The sequence below is a fragment of the Onychomys torridus genome, chromosome 15 (genome assembly GCF_903995425.1).
Source record: "Onychomys torridus chromosome 15, mOncTor1.1, whole genome shotgun sequence".
In the NCBI taxonomy this organism is placed as follows: domain Eukaryota; kingdom Metazoa; phylum Chordata; class Mammalia; order Rodentia; family Cricetidae; genus Onychomys; species Onychomys torridus.
Window position 1 is genome coordinate 16,988,904 of NC_050457.1, and position 15,225 is coordinate 17,004,128.

The 15,225-nt window shown below is 40.9% G+C and overlaps 1 protein-coding gene across 2 annotated transcripts in view; it reads left to right on the forward strand.

Annotated features, from left to right (window-relative positions):
• Homer1 (homer scaffold protein 1) overlaps positions 1 to 10,698 on the forward strand; it is a 112,898-nt gene extending 102,200 nt beyond the window's left edge. For both annotated transcript variants that reach the window (XM_036207068.1, XM_036207067.1), the window contains 2 exons: positions 394 to 474; positions 8,581 to 10,698. In XM_036207068.1, coding sequence (XP_036062961.1) covers positions 394 to 474; positions 8,581 to 8,769 — 270 coding nt within the window. In that variant the 3' untranslated portion in view covers positions 8,770 to 10,698. The remainder of the gene's footprint in view (positions 1 to 393; positions 475 to 8,580) is intronic.
• Positions 10,699 to 15,225: the final 4,527 nt, after the last annotated feature.

Consider the following 15,225-nt stretch of genomic DNA (forward strand, 5'->3'; position numbering starts at 1 on the left):
TCTCAAACTTGAAGCTATTTAGCTAAACCATCGGTTCACGCTTGCTGATAAAAAATCACTCTGGACTGGGCATATGATATTGCACCTTAGTCCCTCGCCTAGGGGACCGAGGCAGGAAGATCTTGAGTTGAAGCCACCTTTTGCTATGTAGTGAGTTCAAGGAATGGAGTACAGTGTGAGACCCTGCCCCACCTCCAAGAAAGAAAGCAGGAGCCTCACTCTGTTCCAGGTAGCATACCTATGCAGACATATATCCCCTCTGAAAATAAATAAAGGGCGCCTTTTTAGTTACTCTTTCCTCAGAACTAGGAAGTAATTTCAGGGGGAAATCAGTTCTTCCTTCTCCTTATTATAAGTTAAATGTTGTTAAAGACTTTACTTTACCTTTTCCAGGAAATTGAAAGACTAAAACAAGAAATTGATAATGCCAGAGAACTCCAAGAACAGAGGGACTCTCTGACTCAGAAACTGCAGGTAAGATAAGTGAAAATGTGTGTTGAATCTACACAGAAAGTGTAGTCATTCTTCAACATCAGAATGACATTTTCGAGCTTCCATTTTTACTTATTTCTTTTTGTACCACTGAGTCATGTCTAATGTTCAGTGTTCTAGACATTCCTTGATTTCTTCATCTAGGCAGTTTGTAATCATTGGTGGCCATTTATAAACTACTGTCAGCATAGTGCTTTGCACATTTCTGCTTTTATCATTAAAAGGTACCCCAAACGTAAGGGAAAACGTCTCCGATGGATTTCATGTAGTGTAGGGGCCTGCTGCTGTTTGTGTGCTGAGCTACTGTCTGAAATCTGGCATTCCTCGTGCCTTAATAGAACAAAAGTTAGTGCCTTCTTCCGGTCGTCAGCCTTAAATCAATTTTGCCCACTTTTTCTCTGCATAGGTAACATACTTCCTGATTCTAGTTGACATACATGTATCTTGTGTTGGTGGGAATCAGATGTAGAAAAGTTTTTCAAAATTCATTACTAAGCTGCCTTTTGCCAGCTTAAGCTTGCTGCCTCAAGAATGGTTAGAAGCACTTTAGAAAAGAAACAAGTGTGTTCATCAAGTGAGGAGTTTGTCAGAGGAACCTGGAAACCAAGGATTAGGAGGGGGACCAGTTTATAAGAAGACTCAGCCATTTTGTTCAGTACTTGCTGTGCACAGGTACTGTGCCAAGCACTCTTCATATTATATCAGAATATCACAGTTCAATGCAGAGGAGCCCAGGGCTTGAAGAAAAGTACCTTGTCCAGCCCATACTTAGATCAAGACAGTCCAACTCTAATTAATGCCTCTGTCCTTGACCAGCACACTGCACAGTGGTGACCCTTCAAAAAGAAGACTTAGGCAGGCTGGAGAGATGATTTAGCGGTTAAGAGGTCCTGAGTTCAGTTCCCAGCAACGACATGGTGGTTCACAGCCATCTGTAATGAGATCTGGTGCCCTCTTCTGGCTTGCAGGGACACATGCAGGCAGAACACTGTATACATAATAAATAAATAAATCTTAAAAAAAAAAAAAAAGAGGAAGAAGAAGAAGACTTGGCCAGGCATAGTTACATACATCTTTAATCCCAGCACTCATGAGGATTTCTGTGAGTTTGAGGCCAGCCTGGTCTACATATGAGTTCCAGGATAGCCAGGGCTACACAGAGAGACCTTGTCTCAAGGAAAAGGAGAAAAAGAAAACAGGTTCCTTGCATGAAACAGCCCCATCCCATATCCATCCCCCTCCTTTGCTTTTCCCGCCCTTTTAGCAGCCTGACAGATGGGGTTGCTCATTTGGTGTGTCCTAGGAAATATTATGTCCAAATTTTATTCTCCATGTAGAGCACATGCAGAGCTGGCAGGTCTGTATCCTAAAGATTGCTTACTAATATGTGAAGACATTTTATGTCTTCATTACTAGAAGAGGGTTACCAACACTTAGTAGTCAAGGCCAGTGGTGCTGCTAAACAAGGGGTTGATCATCTGGCCTTAAATATCAGGGTACTGCGGTTGAGGGGGGCGCGCGGTGCTGAGTATGGTGCATGTAATTGAGGCTGGAGGAAGAGGGTGGGTGGTTCAAGGTAGTTTCTCTCCTGTTTACTTTGATTTTTGAATACTTGTGATACTAACCTTAACACTATACGGACTAAGCTACACACCGATACACATTTCATGTTGACAGGTTGGGGGATCCATTTTCAAAGCAAAGACAGTAGTTCAGAGGTGTTAGTATGTTTAATCAAGACATACAGCTACAATGTACTGAAGCCTCACTTTGTCTGAGTCTAGTCTGCTCTTTATATGTGTCTTGGTTACTGTCCTGTTGCTGTGAAGAGACACCATGACCGAGGCAATCTATAAAAGGAAGCATTTAATTGAGGCTCGCTTACAGTTTCAGGGGCTGAGTCCATGACCATCACAGTAGGGTACGTGGCAGCAAGCGGGCATGGTGCCGGAGTAGCTGAGAACTTACATCTTATTCACAGGCAGCAGGCAGAGAGCGATTGGCCAAAGAACATGGGCTTTTGAAACCTTAAGCCACAACCCCAGTGACATACTGCCTCCAACAAGGCCATACCTCCTAACCCTTCCCAAAACAGTTCCACCAACTAGGAACCAGGATTCCCATATATGAGCCTATGAGGCCGTTCTCATTCAGACCACCACAGTCTGCTTACAGAATACTGGTTTTAACCCTAAAATATATATATATTTTTAATTCTTATTTTCTTGAGTTGTTCACTTTGTTTTGTTGTTTGTTTGTTTTTTGGTTTTGGTTTTTCGAGACAGGATTTCTCTGTAGTTTTGGAGCCTGTCCTGGACTAGCTCTGTAGATCAGGCTGGCCTCGAACTCACAGAGATAGATCCACCTGCCCCTGCCTCCTGGGTCCTGGGATTACAGGCATGCACCGCCACCACCACCCAGCCTTGTTTGTTTGTTTTAACAAAGAATAAAAATTGTTGAATTTTCTTATTGGCTTTTTAGAGCCTAAGGAGCTAATGATAATCTCCCTAGATTACTTTTTTCTTTCTAGATTGCTCTTTTTTTCTCTTTATCTTAAAGGGGTGTGTGTGTGTGTGTGTGTGTGTGTGTGTGTGTGTGTGTGTGTGTGTGTGTGTACACCACATATGTATGTGCAGGCTCCCATGGAAACCAGAAGAGGGCTTCAGATCCTCTGGCACTGGAGTTACAGGAGGTTTTGAGTCGCCTGATATGGGCACTGTGATTGGAATTCTGCCTTAACTGCTGAGCCATCTCTCCAGCCCTTCTTTCTAGATCTCTCAGTACTCAGCTATCATCACATTGGCTGTGAAGTTTTGGCACCTGAATTTTAGGGAGGCAAATTCAAATTATAGCACTCACCAGTCTCAACTCTGTGATGGCCTTATTTTATGTCACTTCAAAGTTTTTATTTATTTTTTTACATTTTACTGCAGATATGTTGGTGTTTTGCTTGTGTATATGTCTGTGCCCCACGTGTGCACACCCATTGCCCATGGGATCCCTAAGGGGGACCGGGGTCAGAGCCACTTTGTGTGTGCTGGAAACAAACCTGTGTCCTTTGGAAGAGCAGCCAGTGCTCTTAACTGCTCCGACTGTTCCAGTTAGGAACATGTTTGACATCTATTTGTCGTTCTTGAGGAGACTTCTCATTCTGATTCTCTTGCCTTAATAAGTTTGGGGCTTGGTTGCTCGAATGCTGTGAGGAGTTTTATTTTCAAAAAAAATTTTTTTTAACCAAGATATTTTTCAAAGTGATTGTTGAAAGTCATTTTTCTCAACTATTGGTGGACCATTTTAATTTCCTTATCCAGCAAGGTGTGATGTACCCCCTTAATCCTGAGTCCAGCATATTTCTGTGAGTTCAAGGCCAACCTGTTCTTTGTCACAAATTAGAGGCCATCTAGGGCTCCATCATGAGACCCTGTGTCAAATGATAACAGCAGCAGCATTAGTGTATGTGTATTCAATTACATATTGATCTATTGGTTCTGGTAGGCTCTGAGCTCAGTGGCAGAGAGAGCCTCACTTAGGTTCTCTAGACATCCCCAGTGCCAAAAAAAGTTAATAAAATGTTTCACACATAAAATTTAAATATTTGTCCTTATATGTTAATTTCTTCTGCAACATAGCTAATATGTAATTGAATTTTCTTGTCTTCTATTTCAGTCTTTTTCTGGTTTTCCCTTCTTCATTTGCTTTCATTCTCTTGAATTTTTTTATATAATTAAGGAATAATGAATGAATTTATAAGTGTTAATGCAAACTGCTTTTGTTTTGTGTTTTTATTTTAGTGGGGGGGGGACTGTAGATGCAATTCTAAATGGTCTTATTAACTAAGAAATACACAGCCAAATAAACAGTTAAAAGCCCAGAGATGAGACCACCTTATCTTACTATTCTCTGCTGTCCTTCCCCCGAAAGAGAGCCCTTCTTCCTGTGTCTTGTCTTTTTATTGCCTTTCTGTTCTGCCTTCTTATTGGCTGTAAACCCAACCACATGACTTCCTTGTCACTGCCTGTTTATATAGACCTCCAGGTCTCTATGGTTTGTACTGAGATTAAAGGTTCGATCACCACTTGGCTATGTCCTTGAACACACAGAGACTCTGACCTGTGATCGGATTAAGGGCGTGTGCCACCACCGCCAGACCTCTGCTAAATGGCTTGCTCTTAGCTCTGATTCCCAGGCAACTTTATTAACATAAAAATAAAATCACATTTCAGCACAAATAAAATATCACCATAGGGGACCTTATACTTTACTTCTGATGGGGTTTTCTTTTCTTCGTTTTTCCTGTTTCTTTCATTAATTTAATCAACTCCTATTTTTCAGTGTAGCATCCTTAGTTTTTTGCGATTTTTTTTGTTGTTGTTGTTTTTTGATCCATTTGTTTCTGTTCTACATTTGTGGGTATTTTGCCTGCATGTTCTGCCTGTGTATTACATGTTTGCAGTACCCTCAAAGGCCAGTGGAGGGCATTGAACTGGAACTGGAGTTGCAGACAGCTGTCAACTGCTGTGGGGTGCTGGGAACCAAACCCAGACCCTTTGAAGAGCAGCCAGTGCTCTTAATCATTGAGCCATCTCTCCAGCCCCCAGTCTTTAATTTGGGATGCCTAATTCAAGCTCCTTTTTGAAGACTTTTATGTGAACCTTAACTCAGCATGGAATATCATGTTAAGATTTTTTTTTTTTCTGTTTTGTAATTGGTTGAGGGACTTTTGTGGTTGTTTTACTGAATTCTTTTTAGTATTTTCTATTGATTGCTTTTTATAAATGAGTGTTTTATACCTTTGCATTTTTGTAGATGGAATGGCAGTTTAAGGTGATTTATAGATTGCTAGTTGAAACACCTTCTTTTGAGGGGCAGTGGTAAACAGGTTATGTGTGCTTCAATGTTTTAGTTTTTCTTTACATAATACGAGCTTAAAGTTTTTGTCATCTTTTTATCCTTTGCTGTTTCTAAAGGCTCCTTGACTTTTACTCTCTTTGCCTTGCCAAGGCTGCCTCTTCAGCTTTCACATACAGTTAAGGCCCTCAAATGTACAGTCTGCTGGGGTCTACCAGGCCGTTGTTTCTGGGTGCGGGCATTCACGGAGGTCTTGCTCTTCACAGCCCCATCCCTCTGGAAAGGGTTCGAGTGGTAGCTTGAGAAACCTGTCTGTGGGAGCTGTTACGCAGGTTCTCTGACTGCCAGTGCTTTGATGCTTCTGTTCTGTCCTTAGTAATATCCAAAGTCCTGGATCTTCACAGTTTTATTGTCATTGTATGTTCGTGTGGTTTGTGGAAGTAACTGGCAGGTGTCAGTGTGCAAACTCTTATTACCTTGTCCATTCAGAAATTTTTTTCTACTTCTTTATTGCCAATATCTTCCTTGAGAAAACATGTTGTATTAAACAGGGACCATTTTACCTTTACTGAGTATTTTATTCCCAGTGCCTAATAGAAGATGTCTAACAACTAATTGTTAAATAACTTCTCCAAAGTGCATACATTTCTTTTACCTATTTTCTTCTGTGTAGAAATGAGTTATTGACACTTCTCTTGTTGATTTAAATGTTCTGTTATGTGTAAAGGTCTAATAAAACATTAATAATCTTAATTACATACTTAATATCTTAAGTATAAGCTGTGAAGCAGGTGTCCTCAAGACAATTTTTGTGTGGCTTTTATTTAGATTGAATGGTACAGGATTTAAATGTAGAGAAATTAACCATACCTGGTCACATTGGCAGTAGTTATAATTATATAATTTTTAAAAATTTCTCTAGTGTTTGAGTAGCCAACGTGTACCACCTTTGCCCAGTAGAATTTTGCACTTTCATTTGGGGTCTTTAAAGCACTCTGAAAGGAATTTAAGATTCTGGCCTATAAAGTGCTTTTCTTTTTTGCTACACTGTGAGGTTGGTGCTCCTCGAGTGCCTTGAAAGACTAGGAAATTAATAGACAAAGTGACGGCAGAGGACAGCCTTGGTGAGAGAAGCAAAGGCCAGGGGGGTTGCCGAGTGGGTGCACAGGCCGGGAAGGTGCTGGCTGTGACTTCAGTCACAGCTGGTTGACCTGTTCTCTAGGTTGTCTATTCTTACCCACAATCATATTCCCATCTGAAAATAGATCAGGGCCATCTGCATTGTGCCGGTGCTCGTCTGTTACTGAGTGAGCACAGTCTACGGAGACACATCTTGGAGTGTGATGCTGTTGAACAACTGGGGGAAGAGTGTTCGTGTGGTTCCAGTCAGATGTTTGCAGACTGGGCTACGGCCGTGAAGAGGCATGACGGTGGATGATGATTGGTCTATTTCTGTAGCTGGAAACATTCTGTCCCTAAGCTTGTTGCTGAAGTGCAAGAGAGTGCTATGCAGTCATGAGAGGAATTTTCACATTTGATCACAGGACCTGTTCCTCCTAATAGTTTACCGCCTCCATGGATGTAGCTTCTGAATTTCTAATCCTAATTTCTGATTCTTTTCTCAGTTATTTTCACCTAGCAAATACTTTGAGATTAGATTGGGTCTTTACACTCTTCGTTTACAAATTATATGTTCTGTTTCTCTCTTAATTCTCCCACACTTTGCAGCTTATCTGGGGAGTGTTGTAATGTTGCTTGAGCCTTGTTCAGAATTATCAACTGTTACTTTCTTTAATGTTCAACTTTACCCAGTTCTTTTGCTCAAGACTTGAATGTTTTTATTCCATTTATATATGTATTGTGTGTGTGTACCTTAGTGACTGTGGAGGTCAGAGGATCACTTTTGGGAGGCCCGCCTCTCCTTCCACCATGTGTGTCCTGGGGATTGAACTCGGGTTGGGAGTCTGCTGCTGTTGTTGTTGTGACAGGGTCTCACTGTGTAGCCCTGGCTGTCCTGGATCTTGCTCTGTAGACCAGGCTGGCCGTGACTCACAGAGATCCGCCTGCTTCTGCCTCCCTAGTGCTGGGACTAAAGGTGTGCGCCACTGTGACACCACCTTAAATTTTGAGTTTTGGAAGCAAGTGTCTTTACTTGTTGAACTATCTTTTTGGTCCTAAAAACTTACATTTATGAGGAGATTGTGAGAAAAAATTAATGTGGAGAAAAAGATACCCATAATTCAGACACCAGAATTCTTTCCTTTTTTATGTGTATGCATGTTTTTTCTACATGTATGTCTGTGCACTACATGCATGCAGTGCCTGTGGAGGCCGGGAGAGGGCATCAGATCCCCTGGAACTAGAGTTACAGGTGATTGTGAGCTATCATGGATGCTGGGAACTGAATCTAGGTCTGGAAGAGCAGCCAGTACTCTTAACCACCGAGCCATCTCTCCAGCTCTAAATTTGATTTTTAAAACTAAAGTTAAATCATTACTCATGTAATTTTGATTGTTTTGGACTTGCTTCATAATATTTGTCATGCTTAGAAACATTGTTACAGGCCATTAATAACTCCTAAGTAATCCTCAGTGTCCTGGCATTTAGACTATATCAAAAATTTTAAGCATTCTTGTATTGTTAGGGAATTTTGCATTCTTTTTGTCATTCTCTCCTTCCTGGATTGTCAGCTTTATAACTTCTGATACATGCAGTTACTGAGTCTTCGTGATAGCTTTTGAGTTGAGCACTTGTGTGTTCTTGCACGGTCATTCATTCCTTTGATCCTGAATACAGGATCAGGATCAGTATAAGACAATCTTACAATCTCATTTTAGGGAGTTGCTTTTCTTTGAACTCTTTCTTTAGAGCCTGCTTTCTCCCGTCTCTGCCTGCTCTCACCCAATATCTCAGTAACAAAGATCAGCAACAAAAGTGAGATGTAGATAATCCTCAGACACCCACCTGAGGGTTCTGACTGTCCTGAGAAGTGCCTGAAGCCTTGCTTGGAGTGAAGCAGTGTGTAGTAGCCCTTTGCTGTGGGGAGGACAGGTGTGTTCATAGTCAAGCATGGCTCTCTGAGATGACTGAGTCCCAAGCTCCTTAAGTTGTATGAAATTGAGTGTCAGAGGTTCAGCCTGAGTATCAGACTTGTTAAAAGATACTAGAGACAGCAGAAGTTGTATTGTTATCTAAACAATGAACTGACATGTGCGTGTATGTTGACTTTTGTTTCTGAAGGAAGTTGAAATTCGAAATAAAGACCTGGAGGGACAGCTGTCTGACCTAGAGCAGCGCCTGGAGAAGAGCCAGAGCGAGCAGGAGGCCTTCCGAAATAACCTGAAGACACTCTTAGAAATTCTGGATGGAAAAATATTTGAACTAACAGAATTACGAGATAATTTGGCCAAACTACTAGAATGCAGCTAAGGAGGGTGACACTGGAGTGCCAGTTGATGAGAACATACTGTCTGTCTTCACAGGACTATTGGGGCTCTGCACCAAGATTGCACAAAAGTTTTTGAATATCATTCCTCCAGGAGGAGGGTGTTTTGAAAATTGGAATTGTATATTTCAGTATAAATTTTAGAATTTAGCTTGTAGCTAGTTGGGGAAAAAAAGACATGAAAAACTTGAACTACAAATTACCTCCATGTATATTGGCCATAGTTAACTGGAAAGTTATAAGTAGACACTTAATGCAATCTTTTACCCCCTGATATTAGCCAGTGGGAAAATTAACAATGTTTGGGCCCTTTCTCTCTCTCTTTTTTTTTTTTGGTTCAACACAGTGAAGATTATCTGCTTTTAAATTAATTTATTTATGATATCTACAGCTGTGTTTTATGCAAAATACTGAAAGCCCTGTCTTTTGTTGTTATCTGAATAATTTCTCAGGATATTTTTGCACTGCTGAGAAGCAGGGCCATTACCAATTAATCCTTGCCAGGTGTGGGAGAGAGCTACATCTTTAATTGAAAATTACTATAAGTGGATGTCTGGAGTTCTTCCTTTTTATACTGGGAGTGTCTTGCTCTAGTGACTGCTCTGACACACTCTGCTGTTCTCCAACCTGTCTGCTCTATAGTTTACTTTTCCATATTGATCCTTGTATTTATGAGAAGATATTGTCTCCCATTTTATTACACATTTTAAAGACAATTAAACAAAGGCAGCTGAGGCCCTCAGATATTTTTCTTTTTGAATTTATAGTAAATTTGACACAGAACTGAAATACAGCAGTCTGTCCTTGGCGGTTTAGGCTAGCAATGTTAAGTATATTTACAGAAAATATGCAGTACATTTATTTATATATTTGGCAAGAAATTTTTTCTGAGTGATTAATGAATTTCAATTTATGAAAAATAATGGTTATGGGGGCACTGTTTATTATAGATAATTTAAGGTGTATAACTGATTTCAAGGAGGTCCACTTCCAGCTAGCAGTCAATCAGAGGACTGTATCTAAATTGTGACTGTGGCAGATGGGTCTTCACCGAAACCATGTCTTTATTCAAACTTCACAAGGCAATATTTTGAACTGTTCACTAGGCATTTCAAAACGGGAAATACCTTCAACAGGCTCTTCTCAGAGAGCAGGTTTTAGTGTTGTTTTGATGTAATTTTAAGACATGTAGCAAACCTGCGTTTCTTTATATGATACATTTCTTTCACAAAGCTATTTAAAGACAAGACAAGCGCTGTCTGTCTGTCTGCCCTGGTAGGAATCGAGTCAGCACACATACATTCTTGCTGTACAATGCCTGCGACCTTGAAGGGAGTTCTTTCAGTGTGTGCTTGAGTGCCTAACTTTGGAGTCAATGAATGCACTGATACTTTGTTTGTACCCCAAATGATTGAATTGTTCAGTACAAATTAAGCAGATTAACCCATTTTTCACTCATAAATAGATTCTTAGTACTAGTTTTATTTTATGTTTATGTGTATGTACATATGTACATACATATACATATCAATTTATACCAGAGTGAAAAATAAATGGGTTGTCTCTAAAGTCAGTGTCTCTGGGGAGGTGTCTCTGAAAACTCTCTATCAGACACTTAGTCATCATGTATTATATGTCCTATAATACCACAACCACCACCACCATCTACTTTAGGGTATTTCCCTAACCTGTTTATTATAGAGAGAATAATTTAGGTACACATGCTCAGAGCTGAGATAGTTCTCTGATAAATCAGGTAATAAAATTTATTTGATGGATAGAATTTTGAAAACAGATATATGATTTTATCTGAGTTTCTGAATATCAAAGAATACCAGGTTTTAATTTAAATAGAGGACTAACACTGGGGGTCAGGGAATTTAGTTACGAGTTTAAAAAAAAATCTAAAAAAACAAAAAAAAAAAAAACAGTGTAAGCTGTTGATATGGTAAGCGAATTATTTTAATGATGTAATAAAATATTTTTAAATTTTGGCATAGTGATCATTTAATGGGAAAATAACTCACCAAAATGTCTCCACTTGAATTGTACTGATAATGTGAGGCATATGTGTAATTCAATATATACATATACTTATATGTATATACAGAAATTATTTTTAATATTTTCCTACTGCTGTGAAATTTAAAATTGGAAATTTTGTGAGTGTTTTCCATGTCCAATAGAGCCTAATTGTTTCTTTTTTAGTAACTTAACAATTTCTTGAGGGCTGCACCTATAACTTCCCAGCTTGTCAGTAGACATGTACAGTACTTGGGAGCAGGTGGACACAAGTGCACACATAAATAAACCTTCTTGTTGACTATTTTAAACACTCGGTTACACTAGAGGAGCATTAGAACTCGTCACCTCTGAGTCATAGCTTGTGTGCCTACTGTAGCTTTTCCCATTGCTGTATTATAGACACATTTGCATATTCAAATTTGATTTTTCCCAGAGATAAATATTATACAATGTATCTATATTTAGATCAAACATGGTAATATATTGATCGGAACGTGATGTTGGGGACAATAGCCTGAACATGTGGACTTGCAGTGACACCAGAGGAGAGCAGAGGTCAATCCCATCTCTGTAAAAGTGATTATAACTATGACATCTTGTACAAAAGCAAAAAACTGGGGGAAAAACACCAAAAATACAGTTTTTATTTTGAAATACATTTGTTCTCTGGAGAATGTACTTCATCTTTTTTTCTCAATCTTTTAAGGATATTTAAAGCATTTAAGCGATGGCAGCATTTCCTTCAATCCTACAGGTGCTACTGGATTTTGCATTAGTATGTGATGTTTTAAAATCCTGACTTTGACATAAAAGGTTTTATAAGTATTTCCCTGCCTGGAAAATTAGTTTTTATTCTTCTCTCCTCATCCCCTCCTCTCCTCTGCCTCTCTAGACTGAAAAACGAACATTCATGCAATGGCAGTCCTCCTTGTCCCTAGAGGGGATTTGCAGCACCATCCAAACTCTGATGCTCTGTTGTCTTTGAACTGCTGGAGCAATTAGAGAGGAGCTTGTCCCTTATCTTTTCAGGTGCCACTGAAATGGTAAGCTACCACATGACCTTTAAAAAGCCATGTCTTTGCTCTGTTAAATTAAATGGATCTTCAGCAGGTATGCCTCTGCCGTCTACGTTTTTGCCTCTGGAGTGTGCTCTTGGGTTGCTGCCTCCTGACCCTGACTGCCTCCGGGACAGGAATAGGAGGCAGGCCATGGGGAGAACTTGGGGGTTATTGTTTTGAGCCTTTCATTGATTTGTTACCAGATAATTTTAACATCTGAAATTTTGTGCTTTAAACATAAAATAGACTTCATTGAACCTTTTAGCATAATCTTCTGGCATTCATGAGGTAAATTAACATAATTTCTTTTCCTTTCATGGTGCTTGGGGGTCAGTCCCAGGACCTAGCACATGCTAGGCAAGTACAGTACCACTGAGCTACTTACAGCCCTATGTAAAATCATAACGAAGAAAATTGCAGGTAAGAAGTAGTTGAGTTTGACACATTTGAAAATAAAACTTCAATTGAATACCACATTGTATGGTTAGTAATAATAAGTATTTGTTAAGAATATATCCTTTTTATTTTAGACTCGCTCATTCCACTGTCCTAAGGAAAACAAAAAGTATTTTAAACTGGGAATCATCTTTCTTTTTTAATCCCAGCATTGAGAACTCATGGGTATGAAGCAGAAGGATTGGGAGTTGGAAATTAACCTAGGCTTTATATAATAAGACTTTGTCTCTAAAATAAAAATAAATTTAAACCTAGTAAGCAGAGGGATTGCGGGTCACCGACTGACCCCAGAAACTCTGAGTCCGCACCATGCCGCCTGACAGTCTGTTTGGCCACTAGGTAAATCGGGTGCCTTAAGAAAAAAAGATAAGCATATATATATACACCAAGTGCATGCCTGGTGCTCTCAGAAGTCCAAAGAGGGTGTTGGGTTCCCTGGCACTGGAGTTATGGATAGCTGCTGTTGGCTGTTATGTGGGTGCTGGGAACTGAACCCAGGGCCTCTGCAAGAGCAACAACTGCTCTTAACCACTGAGCGTCTCTGCAGCCCTTATTCTCTGAGAATTTCATACAGTATGTTTTTATTGTGCTCTTTTCTGACCCCAAACTCCTTCCAGATCTCCCCCTCTCTACCCACCTTACTTCACTTCATGTTCTTTGTCTTGAGAGAGGGAGAAAAGGATGGGGTGAAGAAAGAAGGGAGGGGAGGGAGAAGCCGCTGACAAGCCTGGATGGGGCTGGTGTGCCCAGTGCCGCTCCAGGGAGACTCCTCCCTCTCCCAGCAGCTCGGTTGCAGAGCTTCTTGGTTAGCGGTGGGACTTTGTGTCCACTTCTTCTCAGTGCTGGGATCTTGTCTCACTGAGTTTATGCAGGTCTTACTGGACTGTCACAGTCTTACTTGTGAGTTCCTATGGACATCAGCCCTGCTATGTCCAGGAAATGTCATATCCTTAAAATCATTCATCACCCCTGACTCTTATAATCTTTCTGCCCCTCCTTCCGTGTAGATCCTGAACCTTGAGGCGAGAGGTGTGATAAAGACACCCCAATCCGGGCTGATATAGTATTAATGAAAGCAAGAACCTGAGACTAGGTGGGTCATGGGCCCTAGGGGAAAACCTACTCCTGTTATTCTGCCAAATGAAGGGAGCTGTAAAGCGACTCCTAATGAGACTGCTGTACCCCTAGGTCAGTGTGTTGCTCAGCCTTCCTTAGAGAAGCTCTTTTCATTGAAGAGGTGGTAATTAACACAGAGACCCACAGCCTGACAGCATGCAGTGTGAGAGACTCTGAAGAAAGCACCTTTCAAGGTAGCCACAGGTGCTGTTTACAGACAGAACACACGCTCAAGCTCATGCAAAGACATGCGTGAGCTTCTTAGCAAGACAAACAAGAAATGTCAAAATAAAAAGAAAACCCTTTCCTTAGGTCATTGTTCTAAAGACACGTGAGCCATGAAGAACATTGCTTCTGGACTCAGTGAAAGTCCACACGCGGAGGCTTGTGTGGACTTCTCATCTGTCGGCACTTTCCACCTTGTAGAGACCGCTCTTCAAGCCCAGCAGGCCGAACATGCTCCTAGTCCCAGCTGCCCAGATTTGAGGCTGGAGAGTACTTTGAGATAGGAGTTGGGACCACTTAGGGCAATACATTCCCTGTCTCTTCAAACAATAAATAAATAAATGGGGGTGGAGAATTGTCTTTATCGTGACAGTGAATCCAGCAAGTAGGAACATCAGGACCAGTTTTCATCTGAGGCATATTGGGATGGCCAGACATAAAACCCTCCCCCAACCTTACTCCCAGTTTTGATGCTGCCTTTATTTATTGTTTATTAGTTGTTGATTTGTTTTGTTTAAGATGAGCCTGGCACTCACTGTATGACCAGGCAGGCTGCCCTGGAACTCAGCAGAACTCCGCCTGCCTCTGCCTTCTGAGATTCAAGGTGTGTGCCACCACACTTAGCTGCTGCTGCTTTTAACCAAGTGGGGATTGCCCTGAGGAGTCTCAAGGACACTGAGAACACCCTGCCACTTGTTAAGATTTAGAACCTGCTCCAAGACATAAGCTTCCACATTCACCAGTCTCCAGGATTCTGACCTGTGTTTGTCAGGTATTTTTATGCCAGATCCATCCAGGAATAGAAACACTACTCTGCTTCCTCATGATAGCACTGAGTGAAGATACTAGATGTCTTAATAAATGCAGCTCCACAGCTGTTTCTGCAGTGTGGGAAAGTCTGTAGGATTTTTCTGTCAACATGTTTGCTTGTCTGTTGTACTCACTCATTCAGTAAGTGCCCTTGGTCTGTGACTGGTAGATGAGGCCTGTCTGTTCTCCCTGGCCTTTTGTGGAATGACAGCTCAGAAAGCATGGCTAGAAATGAGATGTGTTTGACAAGGACACTTCCTCTACAGCTTGCCTGTGAAATAAATGGACATCTGCTTGGCAAGGGGCACTGTGCCGACTGCTTGGCCTTTGGAGAGGAAGGCAAAGGAGAAAGGTTCAGTGACGGAACCCGCTCTGCTCACAGCTGTAGGTTGGGAGGTAGAAGTTTTTTTTGTTTTGTTTTAGTTTTGGTTTTGATTTTCCGACACACAGTTTCTCCGGGTAGTTTTGGTGCCTGTCCTGGATCTCGCTCTGTAGACCAGGCTGGCCTCGAACTCACAGAGGCTCTGCCTCCCGAGTTCTGGGATTAAAGGCATGTGCCTCTCTAAAATATCAGTTAGAACTCACTTTTTGTTTCTTTTTTGTTACTGTTGTTGTTTTGGAAAATGTCTTATGTAACCCAGGATAGTCTCAAACTTGGTATCTAAGGACAGTCTGCCTCCACCTCCCGAGTTCTAGGGTTCTAGGCATGTGCTGTCCTATCAGTCTCTGTGTGGTACTAGGTATCGAACC